This window comes from Brassica napus, chromosome C8, assembly GCF_020379485.1.
Source record: "Brassica napus cultivar Da-Ae chromosome C8, Da-Ae, whole genome shotgun sequence".
Lineage (NCBI taxonomy): Eukaryota > Viridiplantae > Streptophyta > Magnoliopsida > Brassicales > Brassicaceae > Brassica > Brassica napus.
In genome coordinates this window covers 1,841,704-1,866,631 of record NC_063451.1, presented here as the reverse complement: position 1 = coordinate 1,866,631, position 24,928 = coordinate 1,841,704, and the positions used below count along the sequence as shown (strand labels likewise).

At 35.3% G+C, this 24,928-nt stretch overlaps 2 protein-coding genes and 1 long non-coding RNA gene across 4 annotated transcripts; 2 read left to right on the top strand and 1 right to left on the bottom strand.

Moving 5' to 3' along the window:
• The first annotated feature begins 3,835 nt into the window (after window positions 1-3,835).
• On the top strand, window positions 3,836-5,148 carry LOC106365696 (B-box zinc finger protein 24). 2 transcript variants are annotated; one of them, XM_013805172.3, is made up of 3 exons: window positions 3,836-4,225; window positions 4,319-4,624; window positions 4,729-5,148. In XM_013805172.3, exons 1-3 carry the CDS (start codon window positions 4,043-4,045, stop codon window positions 4,960-4,962), a joined length of 723 nt encoding a protein of 240 aa, XP_013660626.2. In that variant the 5' UTR covers window positions 3,836-4,042; the 3' UTR covers window positions 4,963-5,148. The 2 variants fall into 2 exon arrangements, with proteins under 2 accessions (XP_013660626.2, NP_001302468.1); NM_001315539.1 differs by having other exon boundaries at window positions 4,010-4,225; window positions 4,726-5,034.
• Window positions 5,114-10,814, bottom strand: LOC125591407 (probable fructokinase-2). The gene is made up of 4 exons (XM_048765609.1): window positions 6,930-10,814; window positions 6,171-6,503; window positions 5,898-6,014; window positions 5,114-5,590 (listed from the first exon to the last, which is right to left on the bottom strand). Exons 1-4 carry the CDS (start codon window positions 7,326-7,328, stop codon window positions 5,396-5,398), a joined length of 1,044 nt encoding a protein of 347 aa, XP_048621566.1. The 5' UTR covers window positions 7,329-10,814; the 3' UTR covers window positions 5,114-5,395.
• An 11,647-nt stretch (window positions 10,815-22,461) lies between these two features.
• LOC125591406 lies at window positions 22,462-24,261 on the top strand. Its single transcript, XR_007327403.1, has 2 exons — window positions 22,462-22,691; window positions 22,776-24,261. It is a non-coding gene; the product is annotated as an uncharacterized LOC125591406 (long non-coding RNA).
• Window positions 24,262-24,928: the final 667 nt, after the last annotated feature.

Below are 24,928 nucleotides of genomic sequence, written 5' to 3'. Positions count from 1 at the left end.
TCATTAGGCCAAACATAAGTTTCGGCCAGGCCAAATCCGAATGGTTCTAGGATTCTTATAAATTTCGGCCAAGGAGTAATTTGATGATTAGATTTTAAGTTTTAAACAAGTGATCATGTCTTAAAATTTGGCTAAGATTTCATTTGGCCAAGGCTTTGAGAAACGATCCTACAAATGTTCATATGAACATGTATAGTCTTGGCCAAGCCAAAACCAAACAATTTTAGGATTTGGTTATGTGTTTCGGATTTGCTAGATTTTTCATCATATGATTCAAGGTTTAAAAACACATATAGGCCAGACAATATAATCGAATCAAGTTTAGCATATGATGAAGTTTTGATCCTACGGCCAAGCTTTTAATCACGCGGATAGGATTCCATGCAATCTCTATGTTTTAAACAAGCAAGGCTTCATTTTCAATCAAGTAATCAGCTAGCAAATCAGATTTTGATCATGTGAGCATGTGACTGAGCAAATTAAATCTAGGTTCCATGCTGCATGCATTCGGATTTTATCTTTAACAATCAATTCAGATTTTAATTTCTTAGCATGCGAGCTAGGCGATCAAACAAATCAGATTTTGGGTTTGAAGCATGCGAATCAGATTTGGTTAAGATATACGATTCAGATTTTAAACATATCATGTGATCAAGCAACCAAATCAGATTTCAATCAATAGCATGTGATCAAGGCAATTTCTATTTCTAATAGGATTTAATCAAGCGATTTCAATTTCCTAGGTCTAATCGATTTTTAATCAATTAGCATATGAATAATTTCAATCTAATCATGAAATTTTATCCCTAGGTTTCATATGATCAAATTCTGGAATTCTAATTTAAATTTATTAAGTTTTAAATTTTCAGGAAATTTCAATAAACATGCGATCAGATTTTAGGTTAAATTTCAAATCCTAATTCTAATAGGAGTTAGACACAAGAACATGTAATTATTCTTAGTCTAATTATGCAACCTCAAAAATGTATTTATGCATGAAAAATATCAAGTTATACAAGCATAAAATCGGCCAAGACAAAAAAACCCTAATAACTTTGTAACAACCTTGTAACAACCTTCCTATTTTTTTTTTTAAGGGTTCTAGGTTTTAGCATGCAATTTCTGTTTTAATGTTTATGTTTCGATTTCTAACATTAAAACATGTAATTTCTATTAGAAATCAGATCAAACAATTAGGTTTTATCAATCCTATCATGTGATTAACAAAATCAGATTTTAAACCTAAGCATGCGATTTAATTTTCTATGTCTAGCATGCGATTTTGATTTTAATGTTTAGCATATGATTTGCAAACCTAAAACATGCAATTTCTATTAACAAACATATCATACAATCAATTTTTAATAATCCTAGCATGTGATTAGGTGGTCAAACAAATCAAATTTCAATTAAGCATGCGATTTGCAATTTTATGTCTAGCATGCGATTTCTAATTTTAAAAACATGCAATCAGATTTTCTTAAACAAAAAATCAGATTTTAAAGCTTTAAACAGCATGTGAAAACAAGTTTTAGAAAGTTTTCATCAAGGGGGTTTTAATTTTAAAGCTATGTGATTTTTAGGTTTAAGCAAATTAGGTTTTAGATGTTTAGGAATCGTTTTTTCAAGCATACCAAGTATGCGATCTGATTATTGACATAATCAGATCTGAAACTATAGTTTTAGGTATATGATTCAAGTTTTAGAATTATTAGAACCATATTAGATAGTATAGGTTTATACAATTTTCGGTTTCAAGCATGACATTCGATTTTTCATGTCATGCGATTTTAGGTTTAGATTAGTTCTTAGGTTTAAAACTTATGACCATGTTTTACTAAGTTTTAAACATATACTATATGATTTATAAGGATATGAATCAAATTATGTATTCATAGTTGGTTAGGTTTTGATTTCTATGATCACATATTAAGGTAAATGCGATCGGTTTTCTCTTGTATGGTTCGAGTTTAATTACATTAAACTCTACCTCTAAGTAGTTTTAAAGTTTGAGATAGTTTACCTATGAACTCCTTTTGATCTGAATGGAAAATAGAGTTTGATCGCACGGACAGCAACTCCTCTCGGCTTGAACTCCTTGTTGATATTAGATTTTAATTCCCTCGGCTCATGAAATAACACGAGGAGCATTAGATAACATGAACGCCAACAAGATAACATGAATCAACTAAGGTATGATAAACTTATCTTGCACAGGAGTTGAGTTCGGCTAGAAAATCCTTGTTGGAATCGGATTTGGTTTCTAAATCAAATCGGCGCGCACTATATCTGTACGTGAGGGCGCGTCGATGGTCAGATCGACAAATGGTTTGCACTGACGGATTCGTCTCGGCGAGGGCTTCGATTTGATATCTTGATTGTTTTCTGGGTCCTCACGGTTTGAGAGAACGGCCCCTTTGAAGTTTCGAGGCAGATTCCTTTGCGTTTAGGGTTTAATTATTTTCGGCTGAGTTGAAGAATATTTCGTGGGGGCTTAGGGGTAGAGGCTATCGTGCTGATAACGTGTTATTAAAATAAGGGGAAAATCTATATATTTATTAGACAATAAGGAGTCTTTATATAGGGAATTACATAAGTATGAAACTCTAATACAATATGGGCTAGGAAATACAATGACATAAGAATATGGGCCTTCGAATATGGGCTTCCACCATACATTGGTTTATAACATGTTTGAGATACTCTACACAATTTGAAAAACTAATTAGCCAGCTATTTGTTTGTTTTTTTCTAATTGATATATCTCTTTTTCTAAATGAGGCTGAAAACTTAATTTAAGATAAGTTATGAATGTTAAATGCTCTAAATTTTCACTAAAAATTTCACATAAGAAATGTCTGGTTCTTGTGATGAAACTGGACCAGAATAAATTAAAAGAGTGAAATCATTGGACACATTTATGGTGAGAAGATTCCCTAATGGATTGGTTTTTCGTAAGGAGATGATGGATTTAAGAGGTCAAAGACTAAAACTCATTGAAAACACTGTCAAAGACCCTTGGATGGTAAGAAAAGCTGTCGGAGAGTAAGCCATATGTGTGATTAGACGCGCACTATCTTGCAAATATGTTTAGCGTCATTGTTCATCTCGCGTTTGGCTACATTAGAACTTTAATTGTTGATCTTGCATTCCTCATTGAAAGCCACACATAATCAGAGCTTCGAGGAAAGTTATTAGAAGATGTGAGATTTTCTAAACTACAAACCGATTCAGCCATGTCTATAGAACTGTCCTCAAGCATCATTAATGAGGGATTAGAACAAACTAACTCAAAGCAGTCGAGCTGGTGGAAATCTATTGAAAATGTAAAAGAGACGGTGGGTGTATTAAGATTGACTTGACTATTCTTTGAATTCATTGCATAATTTTTGTGACAAACCATGTCAGAAATGTATCAACCGGTACATATATATTATATAACATGAAAAGATGGCATTTATCATTTTAATTTTCGAAAAAGAATGAAAAAATAAATAAAAAGAAAATATCTCATGGACTGGTCCATATCACATAATATGAAATAATAAATTCAAAATGTCATTTTCCAGATCAAGTAAAAATGTATAGATTATTATTTTTAATTAAAATAAAAGGGACCCAAAATCTCTGCTAGAAAAAAAAAATCTCTGCTAGAAAACAAAACATAATTGAAAAAGAAAAGTTTTTGTACCAAAAAAAATAATTGAAAAAGAAAAGTGTGAATATAATAATAATATCTACATGAGGAAAGATGAAGAAAGGAGAAAGGAGAAAGGAGAGCCACAAAAGAAGCGTGGGACCGAAGAGACCTTGCTGTAAGAAGCATAGTGTTTCATTTTGATACGCAGATTCCTCAAAATCTCTTTCTTCTTCTTATTCACCACTGATTGTTCCTCAACAACTTGTCAAATCATTTCTTTATTACATCATCTCTCCTTTTATTGTTTACTTCACCTACATTATCTGCTAAGGCAAGAAAGTCAGATTCAGGCATCTTCTTGATTTAAAACCAAGAATCAATCAAGAACTGTGATTTTGGAAGATGAAGATACAGTGTGATGTGTGTGAGAAAGCTCCGGCGACTGTGATATGTTGTGCCGACGAAGCAGCTCTGTGCCCTAAATGCGACGTGGAGATTCACGCAGCTAACAAACTCGCAAGCAAGCACCAACGCCTTCATCTCAATTCTCTTGCCACCAAGTTCCCTCGTTGTGATATCTGCCAAGTAAGTTTATAGCTATAGATCTCTCTTTCTCCCTTAGATCTTGTTTAGTAATGTGTATGCTCATTATGTTGTTACTCTTCTTGTGACGTGTAGGAGAAGGCAGCTTTCATTTTCTGCGTTGAGGATAGAGCTCTGCTTTGCAGGGACTGTGATGAATCCATCCACGTAGCTAACACTAGATCTGCTAATCACCAGAGGTTCTTAGCCACTGGGATCAAAGTTGCTCTCAGCTCAACTAGTTGCAGCAGCAAGAATCAACCTGAGCCTTCCAACAACCAACAGAAAGCTAAGGAGATTCCAGCTAAAACCCTAAACCAGCAACAACCTTCTTCTGCTACTCCTCTTCCGTGGGCTGTTGACGATTTCTTCCACTTCTCTGATCCTGAGTGTACCGATAAGGTAAGCGATTCAGATCGAGAGTGAAAGTGTTGATTTGATCCTTAATACTTTTGTTTTGTATCTACTTTATATTGACTTGCTTCTTGTTTTAAATTTTACAGCAGAAAGGACAGCTTGGTCTTGGGGAGTTAGAGTGGTTTTCAGACATGGGTTTCTTCGGTGATCAGATTAGTCAGGAGAGTCTTCCAGCAGCTGAAGTTCCCGAGCTTTCTGTTTCGCATTTAGGTCATGTTCATTCATATAGGCCCATGAAGTCCAATGTTTCATACAAGAAGCCAAGGTTGGAGTTCAGAGATGATGATGAGGAGGAGCACTTCATTGTCCCTGATCTAGGCTAAAATGCTATATGTAAGCTATGTGTAGACATTCCTCTATGGAAAAATAAGGAGGAGGATGCGTGGATTGAATGTCATGTCTTTAGTTTTGTTTAAGTTGAGTAAAAGCTATGTTGAGAGCTTATTACACTTTTAGTATTCTCTTGTCTGAATCTCTCTATAAGATTTTTTTTTGTTTGAGTTTGTTCATATACCTCTTGAACAAGGAATCTGCTACAAACTCGAATGAAGGCAGCTGACGTAGCCAACACGGAAGCTGTTCTCTTCTTGATCACATAGAAACATGTGGAAACAAAACAGGAACAAGTTGGAAAGTACATGGCTCAGGCAAAAAAAAAAAACTCTTTTTCTTCTTCTATTAGCAAGAGATGAAGGATACAAACAGAAAAGATAAAACATTGAGATTTTCTTTTTATCTTAAATAAGATTATGAGAATCATGAGCAATTACTACAATATAAGAAGCGCAATTTTTTGGACTTAAAAGGGTTGTTACTACGTCTCTGGTTGTCTTTAATAAAGCTGAGAGCTTCACTGTCTGAAGGAAGAGCTGGAATGGCTCCTTTCTTTGTGGTCGTGATGGCTCCACAAGCGTTTGCAAACCTCAGCACTTTCCTCAGTTTCTTTTCCTCCTAATTAAAGTATCAGTAAATCACACTTGTTGATATACAACTGAGTACACTTTATTGAAGTCCACACTCAAGGCCCACTTATGATCCATTAAAAAGTTTCAATAGTTCATGTGTTAGGGTTTCTAGACAGATATAAATATGTTTTTAGATGTTCTTTGGATGGAACCTTGGCTGCCTCTAAAGCAGCCTCACCTTAAATTTATGTATGAAGTCTATCGATCTTGTTAGTTCTTGAAGACAAACTAAAGTTTTTTCCTTTCTTCAATACACTTAAGATCATTTGAGAGTTTTAGGGTTATGTTGTAACCTCGAGTACAGATTGATCATCGACAATCTTGCTTAGAAACGCGCCTACGAAGGAATCTCCAGCTCCGGTAGTATCCACGGCGTTCACATTAAAAGTTTGAACAGCTCCATGGAATTTCTATACATGGCAAAATTAGCTTTCTTGATTAACAAGCAATCAAATTAAATTGAAAACCTAATGGGCAAACGTCATAAGTCATAACCAAGCAATAATTATCAATCAAAAGCAAGCCATGGTCATGATGATGATGAAGATGTTGATGGCACAAGTTACCTTAGTGTAGTAACGACATCCATCTTCGCCGAGGGTAACAAGCAAGAGCTTCAAATTGGGATGCCATAGAGACATGGCTGACTCATCATCAATCGTTTTGTTTTCCGTAAGGAACTCAAGCTCCACGTCGCTGACCTTAATGATCTCAGCCTTGTCCCAAACGCTCATGATCTGTTTCCTAGCCTCTTCAGGAGATGGCCAAAGAGGTTCCCTTAGGTTAGGGTCGTAGGAAAGAAGAGCTCCTGCCTCTTTGGCAACTTCCATTGCCTTCAAGTGAGCTGACCTACACGGCTCCGTTATCAAACTAATTGATCCATAGTGAAACACTTTGGCCTACAAAAACAATATCAAATGCATCAAATCCAACCAACAACATACGCTTTGATTGTTTGTTTATTATCATGGTATACTATCATGGCCTCTTTTAGCCTAATGGAGCGGTTGAATAGGATCCAAATCAATTTTTAGAAATAAATAAATATATAGATTAAAGTCTATAACTTTAAATTATTAGATATATTTTTAAATTTAGTATTTATAATTTCAAAAGAAACGTTATGAAAAATAACAACAACTTTAAAATAAAACTATTAATTTTTTAAAATTACGATTTATTAATTATTTCGTTGAATATAGCGTTAGTACTTTCTTAAAAATGTCGTATAAATAACTTGGACGCACTAATACTATTTTACATTTACAAAAATAAAAATACTAAATTGTGTACGTATGCATGCAAAGCAAAAAAAAATTACGTACAGATCTGATTAGTTCGAGATTAAGTTCGTCTGGCCGAAGAAGCATGTCGGCACTCGGGTTCCGGTAGAACATAAACTCTCTTTCTCCGTCGGAACGCAACGTGACGAAAGCGAGTGCGGTCCTCGCTCCCTTGTCGAAGCTGACCCCCGTATCATCAACACCGTTCTCCCTCAAGATTCCTGCAAGCATATGGCCAAACTCATCACCACCAAGCTTACCAACGAAGGCGGAGCGACCTCCGAGACGCGTGACTGCAATGGCGACGTTGGCCGGAGCACCGCCGGGAGCTTTGAGAAACCCTGGGGACTCAGCGAGGGAGACGCCGGATTCGGTGGGGACGAAGTCAATGAGCATCTCGCCGAAGCTCACGATGAGGCCTTTCTCTCTGGTGGAAGACATAGGGACAAGATGGAGTTTGTGTTTTAGAGATCAGAGAAAAAATGATAGAGAGGATGAGAAGTGAACTAAGCGTTGAGTAGTTTATATAAGAGAGTGAACACTAGGGTTAAAAAAAAAAAGTCATTACACACTGGTCAAGAAAATAGTCAAAAAGATGATCATATCATCGTAGAAATATTTTTTTCAAACGTTTGAATATATAGGTTTATAGAAGTTTATTAAATTCATATTTCTTAACACTTCTGCAAAAAATTATTCTTTTCAAATTTTCCCCATAATTGTAGTTGATACAGCTTTTATGGTTCAGTGGACCGTATGTGTTTTGGCCTTTATAAGAAAATATCATAACGCGTGATTACGCAAGGATTGCATTTTGAATGATTTAAATTCTATATATACCTTTCAAGGTTCAGAGGATTCAACGTTTGTATATGGTTATGAAATATTCATATCTGATTATTCATGGATATGAAAAACTCTACATAATGGATAAGAACAAAAACATTTGAAAATACACTTGCTCTTTTACATAGCGTATGCATAAGGCTTTTCTGAATGTTGTGATTTTTTTTTGTTAGGAAAGTACAACAAAACTTTAGTGATTTACGATGACGTGTCGCTCATAGAAGAACTATCTAATTAATTTTCCTATATATTAACTGAGAAGTGAAGTCACTTTAGTGATTTATGTTGTCGTATCGCTCATAAAAAAAAGATCTAATTAATTGTTATAATTTGATTGGTTGCTGGTTTTTCATTTTTGATTTATTTAATTAAAGCTTTAAAACGGAAACTATTCATAGAATTACATAATCTAATATATGTTTCCAAACATACAATTAAGCATCTTAAATATAGATGAATTAACATAATTTGTTTATAGAAATAAATAAATATCTAGATTACATTAGATAAATTGATAAGATACATATAAATACATATTATACTATAGAAACAATTATAAAAACGTTTTTATTACGTTTATATTAGTAGTGAACAAAATAAATTATAGATTTTAGAAAACTAATTAATCTAAACTTAATAATATTAATTAACACTCATTCATTATATACATATTATACTACAGAAACAATTTTAAAAAATTCCAATCATTTTTCAATGACAATGTGATATCATATATGCGTTATCACTTTTAAAAATGATTAAAATATATATATATTTTAAAACATAATTTTTTGTGGTAAGTTATTAAAACGTATATTAATCAAAAAAATTTTATTTAATTCATCTATTAATATAAACAGATGAATTAACATTATTATATGATAAGTCATTTAAAATTATAATATTTGGTAATTCATCTAAACTATTAAAACATAAGCACAAATAGTAATTAGCCCTGAATTTTTTTCAATAATTACAAGGGAATGCCACTAAACAAAACACTGCAGTTTACAGTTTCTTTAACCTATTTCCTACACCAAATAAACATTAACCAATCCCGTTCGGTACAATGGAGTGTATTCACCGTCGTTTTATAACTTGACAAAACCAGCAAACTTAAATCGACATAACCAGTTTTTTTCGTCAGTGTATATGTATAATCGACAGAGAGAGAATGATAGCGAATTCCGTTTAATGGGATTATCATGTTCAATCGCGAATTCCGTTTTTCGTCTTGCCGATGTTCTCTTCTACTTTTGCATCTCTTTACAATTACTAGATCTTTAAAGGATCACGATTTTCTTTGATTATGATTGATTGAGATTATACACGGATGTGAATCTCGGATTTTAGTGTAAGTTTTCCCATGTTGATCAAATCGAGATGTTAGGGATCGATATGGTAATTCTAGCTTCAGAAAAGTAGATTAGGGGTCTTTGATGGCGTCTCTAAATAAAGTGACATTTAGTAAAGGAGGTGGGGTTGATGTTCACGGCTGTTTTCTGGAGCTCTAAGCAATTGAAGATTGGTGACGGTAATCGGAGAAGATGACCGGAGGGCAACGACGTTTACCGGCTACACACAATTCTTTTTTTGGGCAATTCATCTTCTTTCATCAGAAGTCACGTGTGAAATTTTCTTTTGCAATACTACACGTGTTTTGTTTGTAGAATCATCCTTGCTCACGTGTTTGAACTTTTTTGGGCTGTATGTCATCAATCTTTATGTACTAAGCTTTTGGGCTTTAAAATTTAATGAAAACAGATTGACAAAAAAAAACGGTGGGGAGATAACTTTGTATTTTCCTAAATCAATAACATTCAGAATAATTTACCTATTTTTATGCTAGCATCATAACTAATCTTGACAATCCAAAATATGACCACAAATCACTATAAACTGAAAATTCGTTTGAATCAAACACAAGTTAATTAAATACATAATATTCTTCATAACTATAAATTGATTTAGGCAATACATTATAAGGGTTGGCATTCGGGTGTCAAATCAAATTTGGTTCCAATCTTTTCGGGTTTCGAAATTAAAAATTCTGGCCCATTCAGATACTTATAAAATTTTGCTTGGCTTCTATTCGGATTTTTGCAGGTTCGAATAACCCATTTAAATTATTTTTAAAAAATTTAAATGCATAATATACTTTAAATTTATAAACTTAACATATAAATTGGGTTGGCTTGAATATTTGAATAGACAATCAATAAATATTTTAAGTCTTTTTGGTATTTTGAGTATTTTTCAGCTATTTTATACATTTATTTTTGAATATTTGTATATATTTTCAATTATTTTAGACATTTTTAAATATCTAATATATTTTGGATATTTTTATATATTAAATCTACATTAATTAACATATTTAGGTATATAATTCTATTTTGGATTTTGGTACTTGAAATACTTCAGTTCATGTCGGGTTCAGTTCCGTTTCTCTACAAACCAAAATTTTATGTTCGGATATTTAACCAATTTTGGTTCGGATTCGGAACGGATTAGGTTGGTTCTTCGGACTCGGTTTTTTACCTAACCCTACTTTATATAATCTAGCTAAGTAATAATATTCTTCATAACCATATAATTTAAACTATTATATTAAATTATCACTTATAATTTTTAAATAATATATGTGTTAAATACAAACTAACTCAAATGAACTAGTTAATCTTTGAATATATGAAGATGTCTAATATTCAAATGCATATCCAATGAAATAAATACATAATACTAAGTTATAAATATATGTAACTGTTTGAAACAATTACTTAGATGGGAACATGTTGACTATAATATTATTTTGTTCGAAAAAGTAATAAACGCTTGGAAATATGGTCAATGTTAAGAATATTTACTATTAACGATGTAAAAATAAGATTTTTAAGTATATAAAAGTGGAAGCAAATATCCGCACGGCTGACAAGAAAATATCAGGTGAAGACAAAGATATAAGACGCCACGAAAAGTCCTTAGAACGAGAAAAGCCGGTAATCTTCTTCTATTTTTTCCCGAAAAAACAATTTTGGTTTGGGCCTTTATAATAGATGAGGTGCGATATGTTTGACAATTTCTCTTTTGTTGGGCCAACAAATTATCAAAGCAATTCTTAATTTTATTTATAGATTATTATAATTTTATCACATTTAAACATATACAAACTACCTATTTTTGCAACAAATTTATACAATAAATCTAATCTATCAAAACATATACCAACAAATAATATTGTTTTAAATCTTATATAGGTAGTTTTAAATAATATTTTTTCGAATATAATAAAAAATAAAATTTCATCTTTATATACAAATTAAAATTTTGAATAACCATCTCTAGATTTAATATAATAAAAGATATAATTGAAACTCAAATATGCTGCATTTTAGTGTTATATCTGTCAAAATAAAATGATTACTTAACACACAGAGTTATAAGAAATACTCATTAAGAAATAATTTCAGTAGCTAAACATGAACAAACAAGTTGATCGAGTGAAGTCGTTCTAATATGTTAAAACCATAAAATAGTAAAATAGGGTCATTCTAAAATGTTTAAAAATTAAAGAAAACATCTGCGCGGGCGCGCGGGTCAAAATCTAGTTTAATTATTATATGGTAAGTCATTTAATTATATTAATCAAAATATTTTCCACAAGATTTTTATAGATTCATATAGCCTTGATTATAATAAAATTAGTATACTTATTCTTAATAGAAAAAAAAACAGACATAAATAAAAGAACAAGAGGGAATAATAATAAAATATGTTTGTTGTGTTCTTGGCATTTTTATATTCTTATGTATTTAATTTTTATTTGTTTGTCGAGGTACGTGTATTTTTTTTGTGTTACTACTAATTTGTTTTACGTGTTTTAAAATGTTAAGATAAATTTAGTAAGGAAGTTCAATAAAAATGACCATCTATACAATTGTTAAAGTCAAATATGAAAAATATAATGTAAATTGAAAGTAAGAAACAATATTCAACCATTCTTTAAGATAAACTTACTTTATCATTTAGTTATATATAATTAAATAAAATACTTTAGTATTTTTATAGAAATAAATTTAACGGTTATATATTATTATATAAAAAAATTATATCTGTAGGTAAGGAATTATTATAACTTTTATGTTTTTAAAGTCCACACAAAATGGTTTCAAATGATCTTTCAAGGTAAAAACCTCTGATAATTGTATTGATCATATTGGAGTTACACAAAAAACACACTTTTTTATTTTGAGAGCTAGAGTATTTTCAGTTTTTCATGTGTTAAACTAAAATATAAACTAATTCTACAACCAATTATCTGAATTAATTATAGGGAGAATTGCCAAGTGTGACTCAAAACTTGGAGTCAAACCCAAAACAATACCCCAACTTGGGTCAAAGGCAAAAGTAACCTAAAAGGCTATTGAAATTACAACTATCCCCTTGTGACCAAACAAAAAAACGGAATTTTTTTTACGTTTCTACCCCTCGCAAGTCGTCTGTTTAGACGACTTGAAAATAAGTCGTCCAGACGACTTAACTGAAAGTCGTCTGGACAGTTAGTCTTAAACATAATTTAAAAATTTTGTAAAAAATATTTTGATAAGTGAAAAATGGGAATTATGTAATTAACATATGTCTTAGGAGGTATAAATTAAGATATAACAAATTTCAATTGTTTTCAGCATAGATGAGTGAAAGTAGTGAGTCATGATATTCTTTAGTTTATGTTTCATCAACATATGTTGTAGTATTGTATGTGTTCTTAGGGTTAGATTTTGGAAAGCATTAAAACCGTTTTTGAAAATTTTTAAAATTACTTATGCGTGTTCATTTCTATGTATAGTAAACACTATTTAAGTATAATTTGATTTTATAACGTGGTTAGTTAGTTAATCTAGTCATTTTAGTTTAGGGGTTCATTTTAGGGTCTAGGACGACTTAATATTTTGTCGTCTGAAAACAGACGACTAAATATTAAGTCGTCTGTTGTACATTATCAGCCAGAATAAGTCGTCTAAACCGGACCAAACCTTAAAGTTTACCAATGTACTTTTAAAGCTAACCGGATTATTTACCCAATATATAAGGTGATTTTTATTTTTTTTGTTTCATTTTTCACGAAATTCAGAAACCCTAACAGTTCTCTCTCAAAGGCGATTTCGAATTCCCACGATTTCCGAACAAACCATCGTTCTCAACGTCAGCTATCTATCTCACTTCATTCTCACCGTTGTCGCCGCAGCTTCTTCTAACCCTAGCGCCGCCGATTCCTCTAAACCCTAGCGCCGCCGATTCCTCTAAACCCTAGCGCCGCCGCTTCTTCTCTGTAAACCTTAGCGCCGTTTCTCTGTAAACCCTAACGCCGCTAAGTCATCAATCTCGAGGAAAAGATGAACATAAAACGTTGTCTCTATCAATTTACTCATTCTCACCGTTTCACGTTTATTTTTTCAGATCAATAACCGCAATGACGAGTACTCCAACTCCTTCTGCGACTGGAAGACTTGTAAGTAATTTAAGTCGTCTGGAAAGTCTTCCACCTGGACGACTTAGTAGATGACTTAAATATAAGTCGTCCATTTGGAAGACTTTCCAGACGACTTAAATTTAAGTCGTCTACTAAGTCGTCTGGACTTATATTGTTCTCTTTGATTATTTTGCAGACAAAAAGGATGGATATTCCAGAACTCCCCCGTAGGTTATACACATCAGGGGAAGAGCCAGAAGCCCACAATAGCATTTCGTATCATACGGATAAGAACAAGTTGCATACTGCTCTTAGGAAAGCTCTTACTGATGACGAATTTGAAGAGCTCAAGGAGTCGAGTTTGGGAGTTTTCATCAAGTTCAAGGAGCAGGGATTTGGTTGGGCTTCAAGGCTGGTTCACTACATGCTCAGTTTCAAGCTGGACATTAAGAAGAAGTATGAGATGTGGTCTCTCGTTGGTCCAGAACCTTTGAGGTTTTCACTGTTAGAGTTTGAAAACCTCACTGGTCTAAACTGCGAGTACATCGAGGACCTTGAGACACCAAAATGTGACGTTACCCCAGAGATGGTTTCTTTCTGGGGGATGCTGGGAGTTCATCTGGAAGCTGGGCCAACTACTGATCAGATAATAGCAGCACTGAAGAGATGCGGGGATTGGTCCAGGGAAGATCGCAAGCGGCTCGCGTACCTCTCCATCTTCACTGGATTCATTGAAGGGAGAAAGTTTTCAACCGCTACACGATCTACTCTGGCAAGGCTAGTGATGGATTTAGAACGGTTTGAGAATTATCCATGGGGGAGAGTCGCGTTTAAGGTGCTGATGGACTCTTTGTGGAACAAAGAAATTGCTGGCTGTTACACCGTGGATGGGTTTATACAAGTTCTTCAAGTCTGGACGTACACAGCTATGCCGGAATTGGGTGCTAGTATTGGTGGTCCCAGAGCAGACAGTCCGTCTCCACCGATACTGGCTTACGAGGGCAGCAGAGGCCGCAGATCAATGAAAGCTGCTATCTTGAGTCAGGTATTTACTTCAATCCAAAAGACTGCGCAGACGACTTATTATAAGTCGTCTGGAAGGTCGTCCAGCTTGACGACTTATCGGACGACTTATAATAAGTCGTCTGGAAAGTCTTCCCAGCTGGACGACTTATCGGACGACTTAATTAAGTCGTCTATTTAGTATTTTTTTTCAAATATCTAACTCGATTCTTCTATTTACTGCAGACCCGCGTGATCAACTTTGTTGAGAAGGACATTAGTGAAATGTGGCCAAAATGGGACTCTGAGGTTGAGGACCTGCCCGCGGAGAACATCATTAAAGTCATGTATGAGCGGAGACCGTGGAAGTGGACCATGGATTGCTGGGAAGTCACTGGTACTAAGGTCAATACAAAACCTAAGGTTGTGACTCCATCGAAGAAGGCCAAAGAGATGGTTGTGTTGGAGGAGGAGGAGGAGGAGGAAGACAATCCAAGACCTCGGAAGAAAGCTCGTAAAGAGGCTCCTGAAGAGGCTAGAGAAGAGGCTAGAGAAGAGGCTAGAGGGGTGACCAGAGAGGAGTTGGAAATTATGTTCAAGGGCGTAGCTGAGGCTATGAAAAAAGGGTTTAATAAGTGCATGAGGGAGTTTAGGAAGTTGTCTGATAGATTGGAAGCTGTGGAGAAGAAGGTTGGTGTCACCAATCAGGCTACCCCTCCACCTCTAACCAATCAGGCTACCCCTCAAGATAAACAGCCTACCCCTCTTGCCAAAGAAACCGGGGGTAGAAACAAACAGGCTACCCCTCATGCCAATGAAACCGTGGTTAGTAACCAGCCTCCTCCTCATCAAACCAAACAGCAGCCTCCTCCTCCTCAAAAGAAACAGCAGCAGCCTCCTCCTCTTCAAAAGAAACAGCCTCCTCCTCAAAAGAAACAGCCTCCTCAAATAAAATATGTTAGTATCAAATCCAGGGTTAATTAGTTGTCCAGACGACTGTAAAAGTTGTCTGGACGACTAGTTGACCCTGGACGACTTAAACGTAAGTTGTCTGGACGACTAGTTGACCACGGAAGACTTAATTTTAAGTCGTCCAGGGTCAACTAGTCGTCCAGACAACTTTTATTTAAGTCGTCCAGGGTCAACTAGTCGTCCAGACAACTTTTATTTAAGTCGTCCAGGGTTAACTTGTGTGCAACTTTTATTGCAGAGATGGTTGCCGGAGGATACAGCAACCGAGGCGAACTCGGTAAATAAAGCAGATGGTGTCACCTCCAAAGAGATTGTTGCTGTCACTTCCACCGATCACCAACCGAGCCTCGCTTCCACAGATCAACAACCGAGCCTCGCTTCCACCGAGCCAAGCGATCCAGTTTCACAACCGAGCCTGGTTGTATTGGACAAGCGTGCAAAGAGTAAACGAGCGAAGAAACCTGCTCCTACTGTGAGATCTCCTTATATGGCAGAGAAAAAAAAAGATAAAGTGGCAGCCTATAATCCATTTCCGCCAGTAAACAAAGAAAAGTTGAAGGAACTCGCTGATTGGTTGAAAACTGATCCGTAAGTGATTGCTTTACCCATAATAGCTTGATTTAGTCGTCCAAAACTGATTGCTTTTTTGTTTGCAGTCATTATTTAACTAAGATCGAGGACAAACCACGTACATCACCAACAAGGTGGTACCACTTCCTCCGGACAGCCAGAGGATGGCTGGAAGACTGCGTAAGTCTTCTGCACACGATTTAAGTCGTCTACAAAGTCGTCCAAGTAGACTACTTTCCAGACGACTTAAAGATAAATCGTCTGGAAAGTCGTCTACTTGGACGACCACGTAGACGACTTAAATATAAGTCGTCTTCGTCTGGTAACTTCTAACTTGTTATATTTAATATGCAGCATATAGATGCTTGGATTAATGTGCTAAGGCAGAGGTATCAGGAGAACCCACAAGCTTTCAGGAGCGAGCGAATGTGCTTCCTGGATCACAACTTTTCTCAGTCTTGGAGAGAGCAGTATCAGCTCTTCAAAACATCGGAACCTGATCACAAAGGTTTAGGAAGAGTTCTACCTGGTGGGGCGTCGTATTTTTATGACGGATCAATACCTTCATTTTGCCAATCAAACAAGAAGTGGGGGGAGGACATTGATGATATCTATGCGCCAGTGAACTTGGACGACAAGCATTGGGTTGCTATTTGGATATCGATCCCTAAGAGGCACATAGTCGTCTGGGACAGCATACCTTCATCTAGTGTACCAGACGCATGGGATGCGATAATGGAGCCTTTTCTCCAGATGGTCAGCATCTGAAAGAAAATGTGGATGGTGATAAGTTCGTGGGCATGTATGATTAGATTTGTATTTGAACATGATTTTTTAACATGATTTTTGTATTTGAACATGATTTTTTAACATGATTTTTGTATTTGAACATGATTTTTGAACATGATTTTTGTATTTGAACATGATTTTTTAACATGATTTTTGTATTTGAACATGATATAAGTTGTCTGGAAGAAATAAGTCGTCTGGAAGGTTTTCCAACTGGACGACTTACAAATAAGTCGTCTGGAAGGTTTTCCAACTGGACGTCTAGAAGGTTTGGACGACTTATTATAAGTCGTCTGGAAGGTTTTCCAACTGGACGACTTACAAATAAGTCGTCTAGAAGGTTTGGACGACTTGAAGGGATAGTAGAAGGTCGTCTAAAAATAAAATACACTGGACGACTTAGTAGAAGGTCGTCTAAAAATAAAATACACTTGAAGGGATAGTAGAAGGTCGTCTAAAAATAAAATACACTGGACGACTTAGTAGAAGGTCGTCTAAAAATAAAATACACTGGACGACTAAATATTTAGTCGTCTGGACGGGTAATCAAGACGGGACGACTTAAATTTAGGTCGTCTGGACAACTAGTCAACTGGTTGTGTACATTGTGGTTTCGTATGGCCAGTTTCCTTGCAGTTTGAGCATCTCCGTGCCCTGTGTTTCTTCCTGGGTTTGTGTCCTCTCATCCTAGATAGCTCCAACCAAGATTGCCATCTTGATTTCTTCGGTCTCCCCCGACCACGCTTTAGTTCTGGAGGAAAGCATTCTCGTTCCTCAATATGTTGTGACACGATAGGATATATATTCTCTGAGTATCCTGCATACAGATAATTCTTTGAGTACAGTGGACATACAAGTGTGGAGATATGCAAACCAGCATGTATTCCAGCAGCTATAGCATGAGAGCAAGGTATTTTCTCCACTCCATAGACACCACAATCACACTTTGCATGTTCCAAATCAACCACACAGTCCATTTTGCCACCTTTGACAAAGAAATGCCATCCATCAATTGGTTCGACCGTCATCATACCCGCTATCTCTTCTCGAACAGCAAGCAAGTATTCAACAGCCCGGCTATGTTCAGTTGTGAGACTCAAAGCATCTTGTCTCCTTTTCCAATACCATTTTCCTAACTTCTGCCTTATGAACTCCAGCAGGAACGTAATCGGAAATCCTCTTGCTCGCTTCAGTGCGGAATTAATAGATTCAGCAATGTTGCTTGTTTTTATGTTGAACCTGTTCCCCTTACAATAAACCCTTGACCATAGCCTGACGTCGGCTTTCTCCAAATACGTTGCAAGTTCCGGGTTTGCACTCCGTATCTCAGCCATGTACCGGTCAAAATCGTAAACCGTGTGAGCATAAGCAGCCCCTTTCACCAAGTACATGAGATGTTTCCCTTTAAACTTTTTGACAATGTTATCTTGAAGGTGATAATAACATATTCCTCGGGTTGCCCAAGGAAACACCTTATCACACGCACTTTTAATGGCCTTGTGCCGGTCGGAGACTATCACCAGAGGCTTGTCATGAGATATACAACTAGCCAATTTTGTGAAAAACCATTCCCAAGAAGGTATATCTTCCTCATCCACGATCCCAAAAGCCAATGGGAATATCTGAAAATTGCCATCTTGTGCGGCTGCAACTAACATAGTTCCTCCATACTTTCCACTTAGGTGAGTTCCATCCACCACAATGACCCTTCTCTGATACTTAAAACCTTTGATAGAAGCTCCAAAAGAGAGAAATAGATACTTAAATCTTTTCATAGAATCAAGTTCTATCGCCGTGATAGAATCAGGATTTGCAATGGAGATTTGCTCGAGATATGATGCCAGACGCGAATACCCTTCTTCTGCTGATCCTCTCACCAATCTTTGTGCATATAACAGTGCTCTGTATGAAGTGGTGTAATCAAGCGCCATGCCAAACATGTTCCTCATTGCATCAGTGATATGCTGCGGAGTTATCCCATCAATGATTCCAACACGATCAATGAAAAGACTACCTACATACTTCGGAGTACAGTGTCTCCGCTGAGCGATTCGGTCTCCCGCTGAGCATAAATGTTTTTCCACATACTTTGTTACCCAAAACGTGTTTGTCCCATGTTTGACACTCGCTCTGACCTTCCATCCACAATAGCTAACCGGACATGTTGCCACAACGAGAGTTTTCGTTGATTTGTATAATCTGAAAGAAAACTTACCCCTCACTGCTGCCAACCGCAGCTCTGAAAGCAGTGCACCCTTGCTAACAAAACTCTGGTTGACATAGATGGTACCATTCGATTTTCCTCCTTCAATAGCATTTGTCTTAGCATATGCCTTTTGGATTTCTTCAAAACAAATATTATCATCATCTTCCTCGTCCTCATCTGGAACCTTTCCATAAAGACTGTAATCCCCACCATTCTGATCCGTTTCACCAACAATAGAATTATCAGCATCCTCCTCCCCATTTTCCTCCTCCCCATCTTGATTTTCATCTTCAACAAACTCATTATCACCAACATCTTCATCATCACCACCAACATCTTCTTCCCATTCACCAGCTTCATCATTATCACCAACATCTTTTTCCCATTCACCAGCTTCATCAATATCCCTTTTCTCTGAAACCGTTTCGACCTTGCTGCGGCTTGATACACAAAGACATACTCTATGGGTTTTGAGTATCTCCAGCAAGTTTCGAACTTGTCTATCACTTGTAACATGAATGGGAAGACTGCCTGGAGCCATCATCATTTCTGCTGGTAATGAGTAGCTAATCTCCACACTCACTGTTCTCATGTCCAGGTTATAATCTTCTTGAGCCATTGCAACAAGTTCAGCATGTGTTGAATCTTCATTCAATAAAAACAATCTTGCTCCTTTGAGATCATCAACCACAAAATCCCAACGGAAATCTCTCAACAACCATTCTCCATACACTGCATGTAACTGAAAAATCATCTGCAAATATTCAAAATAAAACACATTAGTAAACATAGAGAAAATGAAGAAGTTCAATAAACATTGCCGCAGACGACTTAGCATTAAGTCGTCCAGAAGACTTAAAGGTAAGTCGTCTAAAGAGGTCACTTTTGCAATTGAAAATTAAAAGGGACGACTTAATTCTAAGTCGTCCGGCTTTGTTTGTTAAAAAAAAAACTTCAGACGACTTATATATAAGTCGTCTACGAGAAACGGGCTAGTTTTGCATTTGACCGAATCGTGTCAGATCTTTGACTATTTCTGGACGACTTATAATTCAGTCGTCTCTGGGAAAGTTAAAATTTCAATATTTTATGAAAACTTGACGACTTACGTGTAAGTCGTCCTAAGGTTAGTTTTGTAATTGAAAAATAAAACTTGAAATTTAACTTTCTCCAGACGACTTAGATGAAAGTCGTCCAGCTAAACGACTTAATTTAAGGTCGTCCGGGATAAGCAAGGTTTGACCAGAAAATTGGGAAAAATTCTGGACGACTTTGCTTTCCCCGGACGACTTTAAATTAAGTCTTCTGGAGGGACGACTTTATATTAAGTCGTCTGGTTAAAGTTAAATTATGAAGTTTTATTTTTCAATTACAAAACTAACCTAGGACGACTTACACGTAAGTCGTCAAGTTTTCATAAAATATTAAAATTTTAACTTTCCCAGAGACGACTGAATTATAAGTCGTCCAGAAATAGTCAAAGATCTGACACGATTCGGTCAAATGCAAAACTAGCCCGTTTCTCGTAGACGACGTATATATAAGTCGTCTGGAGTGTTTTTTTTAACAAACAAAGCTGGACGACTTAATTTAAGTCGTCCGTTTGACCAGCAGACTCATCAGTAAGTCTTCTACATACAGATGACTTACTAGTAAGTCTTCTACGCGAACAGATCTTGAAAAAAAATTCAAATTCGTACCTTAAACTAGGTGAGATGACTTCGTTTGCACACAGGGTCTTCTCCAACCACCCAGAACCTCAAACGAAAGCAACCGTAAGTAAAAACGAAAGAAATATGGCTCTGTCAACCATAGCCCATATTTTGAATCAAAAGCTTGAGTTTTTTGGATGAATATAGAGAGAAAGTGAAAGAAATGTTGTTTTTAGTTCATAACAATTGAAACAGAGAGAGTGTAAAGAGATTTACGTGCATTAAAGGGCATTAAAAGCTCCAAACAGTTCGTACAAGGTTGTTGCCACTATTCATTACAGTGGCAATATTGTAAATACTTGAAGAAGATGAGATTGAGACAGTAAAGAAGCCATTTTCGGGAAGAAAAAAAACAAAATGTTAATGGCATTTTCGTAGATAAAATGCAGGTGTGGGGTTAAAATCTCAAAAAAAAAAAGAGTCAAAAAAAAAGGTTAGTTTTCTGTTTGACTTCAAGTTTTGAGTTACTTTTGCAAAAAGCCCTTAATTATAATATTTTTTTTTCTGTAAGAGAAAGATTTTTAATGACTAAAGTTTATGTTTTTGAACTATTTTAAATCTCATATGTCTTCTAAAAATATATACTAAAATTTTTGATTATCCAAATATTTGAAATTAAAAATTAAAATTTTAAATTTTTAATTATTATTCAAAAATTATAGCAGTATAAAAATTTATATATATAAAGGAGAGTTTTCTCTCACCTCCTGCAGCCACGTCCTCTTTTAGTATGGTGATTTTACTGACACGTGGCATGCTCTTTAAAGACTATTCTCTTGATGTATTGTAATGGGCTTCTCCGTTTGATTTTTTTTACACAGGCTGGCCCAGATTTTTTTAGGGTTTCTTTCAAATCGCCTTTGGGGTTCAGTCACCGTAGCCCTTTGGATCTCACCAAATCCGATCAACATCTATGTAACGGCTTCGATTTTCCTTAATATACTACATTAATCCAGCATTGGCGTCGTTTCCACCTCTCCTCCCACTCTTTCACATTTAATCGGCCCAAACATCATCGAAGGTGACCGATTGAAGTTCCAACAGCTTCACAGCTCCAAAATCTGAAAGAACAATCTCTGTGAAGCATCAATTCCAACTATGGTGAGTTTATGCATTCTTCTTGCTGCTGCTCAAACACCATCAATTTCAACTATGGTGAGTTTATGCATTCTTCTTGCCGCTGCTCAAATACGGCAGAGGTTCGTCTTGCTGCTGTTCAAACACCATGATATTTAGAAAAGTTTTAGCTTCTTCATCACCTTGATTGCATGTTTTATAGTTGTCGTAGGAGGTTCTTGTCTTAAATTTGAAAGTTTTTGATGATCAATGCCTTATGTTAGCTTTACCTTATCATTATGGCTTTATGTTTATTTCAGATTCCACGATTGAGAGTGATTAATAACTTATAAACCTTGTGTGCTCATTTTTGTCAGGAATGGGTGATAGCTTTCTTGTCCTCCAGATTATAGAGAAAGTTTGTGTCGGACAAATAGTAAGTTCTGCCTTTTTTTTAAAACTAATTACATCTATATTTAAAGATTAAATCTTATAGTTAATTAGCATGGCAAATACTTTAATGGTTGGTGCAGATCTTGAAGCTTGCTTTGGAGAATGGTTGTGGCATACTCAGGATGATCCGCACGTTGGGCTCTGAATCTACAAGACTTTCAGAAATCAGTAACAACTCTTAAGTGAATTCTTATCAATGGAGTATCTGCCAAGGTGAGATTATTGATCTCTTGATCTGGAAGTAGTGTTGCTCCTTATTGAAATGCGTTATAGATTATTTTGCACCTTGTGTTAATTTGTTTATTTCCGGTTGTGATGATTAGATGGAGTCTATTCAAAATACTTCATAGCGCGAATCAGCCATAGGACAAGAAACTTAGGATGGCCCTTGATGTTGTAAGACTTTCATCTTCCATTAAAAGAACAAAACCATGTGAAAGGCTGAGAGAATACGGGTTCTCCATTGTTGTTGCTGGCTAGGGGAATGAATTACTTACAGGGACTTGAAATCTCCAATCTTCTCGTCGACAGAAACTGGAATGTAAAGGTACAAGTACAACAACTAAATGCCTTAATTTTCCTCTACATGTCGCACTATTGACGACCTGTAAAAATGATCTCTTTACTTCTAAAGTTACAAAAAAAAACTTATTCCCTAGGTTGTAGACTTTGGGCTGTCAAAGTGGAAGAACGCAACATTCTTAAGCACTAGATCCGGGAAAGGAACAGTAAGCCATCTCTGATTCTATAAACCGATATAACATTCTTGCGGTTCTGTAACGAACCATCATTCATATTTTTTCTATGTGCAGCCACAGTGGATGGCCCCTGAAGTTCTAAGGAGTGAACCTCCGAATGATAAGTACGTATTAACCCTTGCTTACTCTCTTTCTTGTGATACATTGTTCAGTATCTTAGAATTTTGGATTAAAAACTCAATACTTTTGTTGTAACAGGTGTGATGTGCTCAGCTTTGGAATCATCTTATGGGAGCTAATGACTACTTTAATTCCATGGGACCGTCTAAGCTCTATCCAGGTACCTTATCAACTTGTGAGATTATAGCACAATAATAAAGATTCTAATCAAGTTTAAAATAGGTTGTTGGAGTTGTGGGATTCATGGACCGACAGTTGGACTTGCCTGAAAGATTAAATCCTCAGATCGCATCCATAGTAGAAGATTGTTGGCAAACGTAAGACACGATATACGTATTATACATTGTTTCACCAAATATTCCCTCAAATCATTGGTTAGGGTATCTATAACCTTTTTGTGATACGTTCTTGGAACAGTGATCCAGCAAAACGACCGTCGTTTGAAGTTATAATTAGTAGGATGATGAGCCTGTTCTGCAATACGGGGTCGAGTGCATAGGAAGAAGAGGATTGAGAAGGTTAAAATGGTTCATGGTCAGAGGAGATGGTTCACACAAAGCAAAGGACGTCAACAAAAGAAAAGCATACTTTTATAAAGTTAATATAATATGGTCAATGTGAGCACTTACTTTTATAATGTTAAATATAATATGGCCAAACTCGCAAAAGGGGTTATGAAAAGACTCTGATTAGCGAAAAACACTAAAGCGGTGCTGGAACCATCTCCAATAAGACAAGGAGAGCAGTCAAAGCTCATTCAATTTGGTACAATGTATTGTCTCTGTGATCTTGCTGATGAACAAGGACGTCAAAGTTAGGAAGATGCTATAACCATTCAAGTCAGAAATTGATTTGATTATGCACAACGTTATCATATTGCAGGTGATCATTTGTTTTTTTCTCCTACTCTCTTATCGTTATATATTGCAAATTCATGCTGCTGATTGAGTTTTTACCTCTTTAATTTCTCTTGCAGTCCTCTATCTTGACTGTAGAAGTAAAACATATTATGAAAACCACAGAAGAGCAACTTAGAATTGCATCAAATAGTTTAGTAGGCTGTGCAACTGTGACAGTATAATGATTTTTGCTCTCGGTTGCAAAAAGGATATGTTTTTTCTTTGCTGACTCGGGAAAGCACCAACTTAAGTTCACAATTTTCATACGTTTCACGGCTCGGACATGTTCCATGACTAGCAGAAAATCCACACTAAGTGTGCTCCCAAAAGGCCTAAAGATCAGAATTTTTTTTGGTTGTTTCCCCACGAGATATAACAAATAAATAATAAGTATTTAGTGAAAAGACATAATTAAAGTCAACTTAGTTAGTTTGATAAAAAAACAAAAAAAAAACAAAAAAACCTTATTAAACAATTTTCGTAACAAAATAATAATTTAGTTAAACATATATTATATTATACAAAATACATAAATTCCAAGAATAAATAGGATTTTTTTCACAAAATCAGAAAGAAGAGAACTCTATTTACATTATTCTTCTTCAAATGTCATCAAACACCCATGAAAAAGGGAGTCTCACATAATTTTTTTTATACCAAGTTCAAGCATAGATAAATAAACAAAAACATGATGCAGCCCACAGTAAATTATTAATACATAATAAAATAAATATTTTACAAAAATCAGTTCAAAATAATAATATAACAAATAAAACCATAAATTTACTCAAAATACTTAATAGAACTTGTGTTTGGTAAAAATATTAGTCAACAAATACCAATTTAGTAAAAAAATACATAATATAATTCAAAATATATCTTCAACAGTATATAGAATTTTTTTTAATTAAAAATCCATTTACGCTAATATATTTTTTCCGTCTCATCAAATCCATGTTAACATTAATAAAATAAAAAGTCAATCTCACTTACATTTTCCCATTTCTGGACATCAACTTCAAGTTTTAAATAATTAACAAGAAAACTGATGGAAAATAGTGATTAATACAAAATCAAAATAAGATTCAGCACAATCAAAAAAATCACAAGATCAAACAAATAAAACAATAAAAAGTAGTACCATACCTATTAGGCTATTACCATTATTGACAAACACTTCTAGAAACA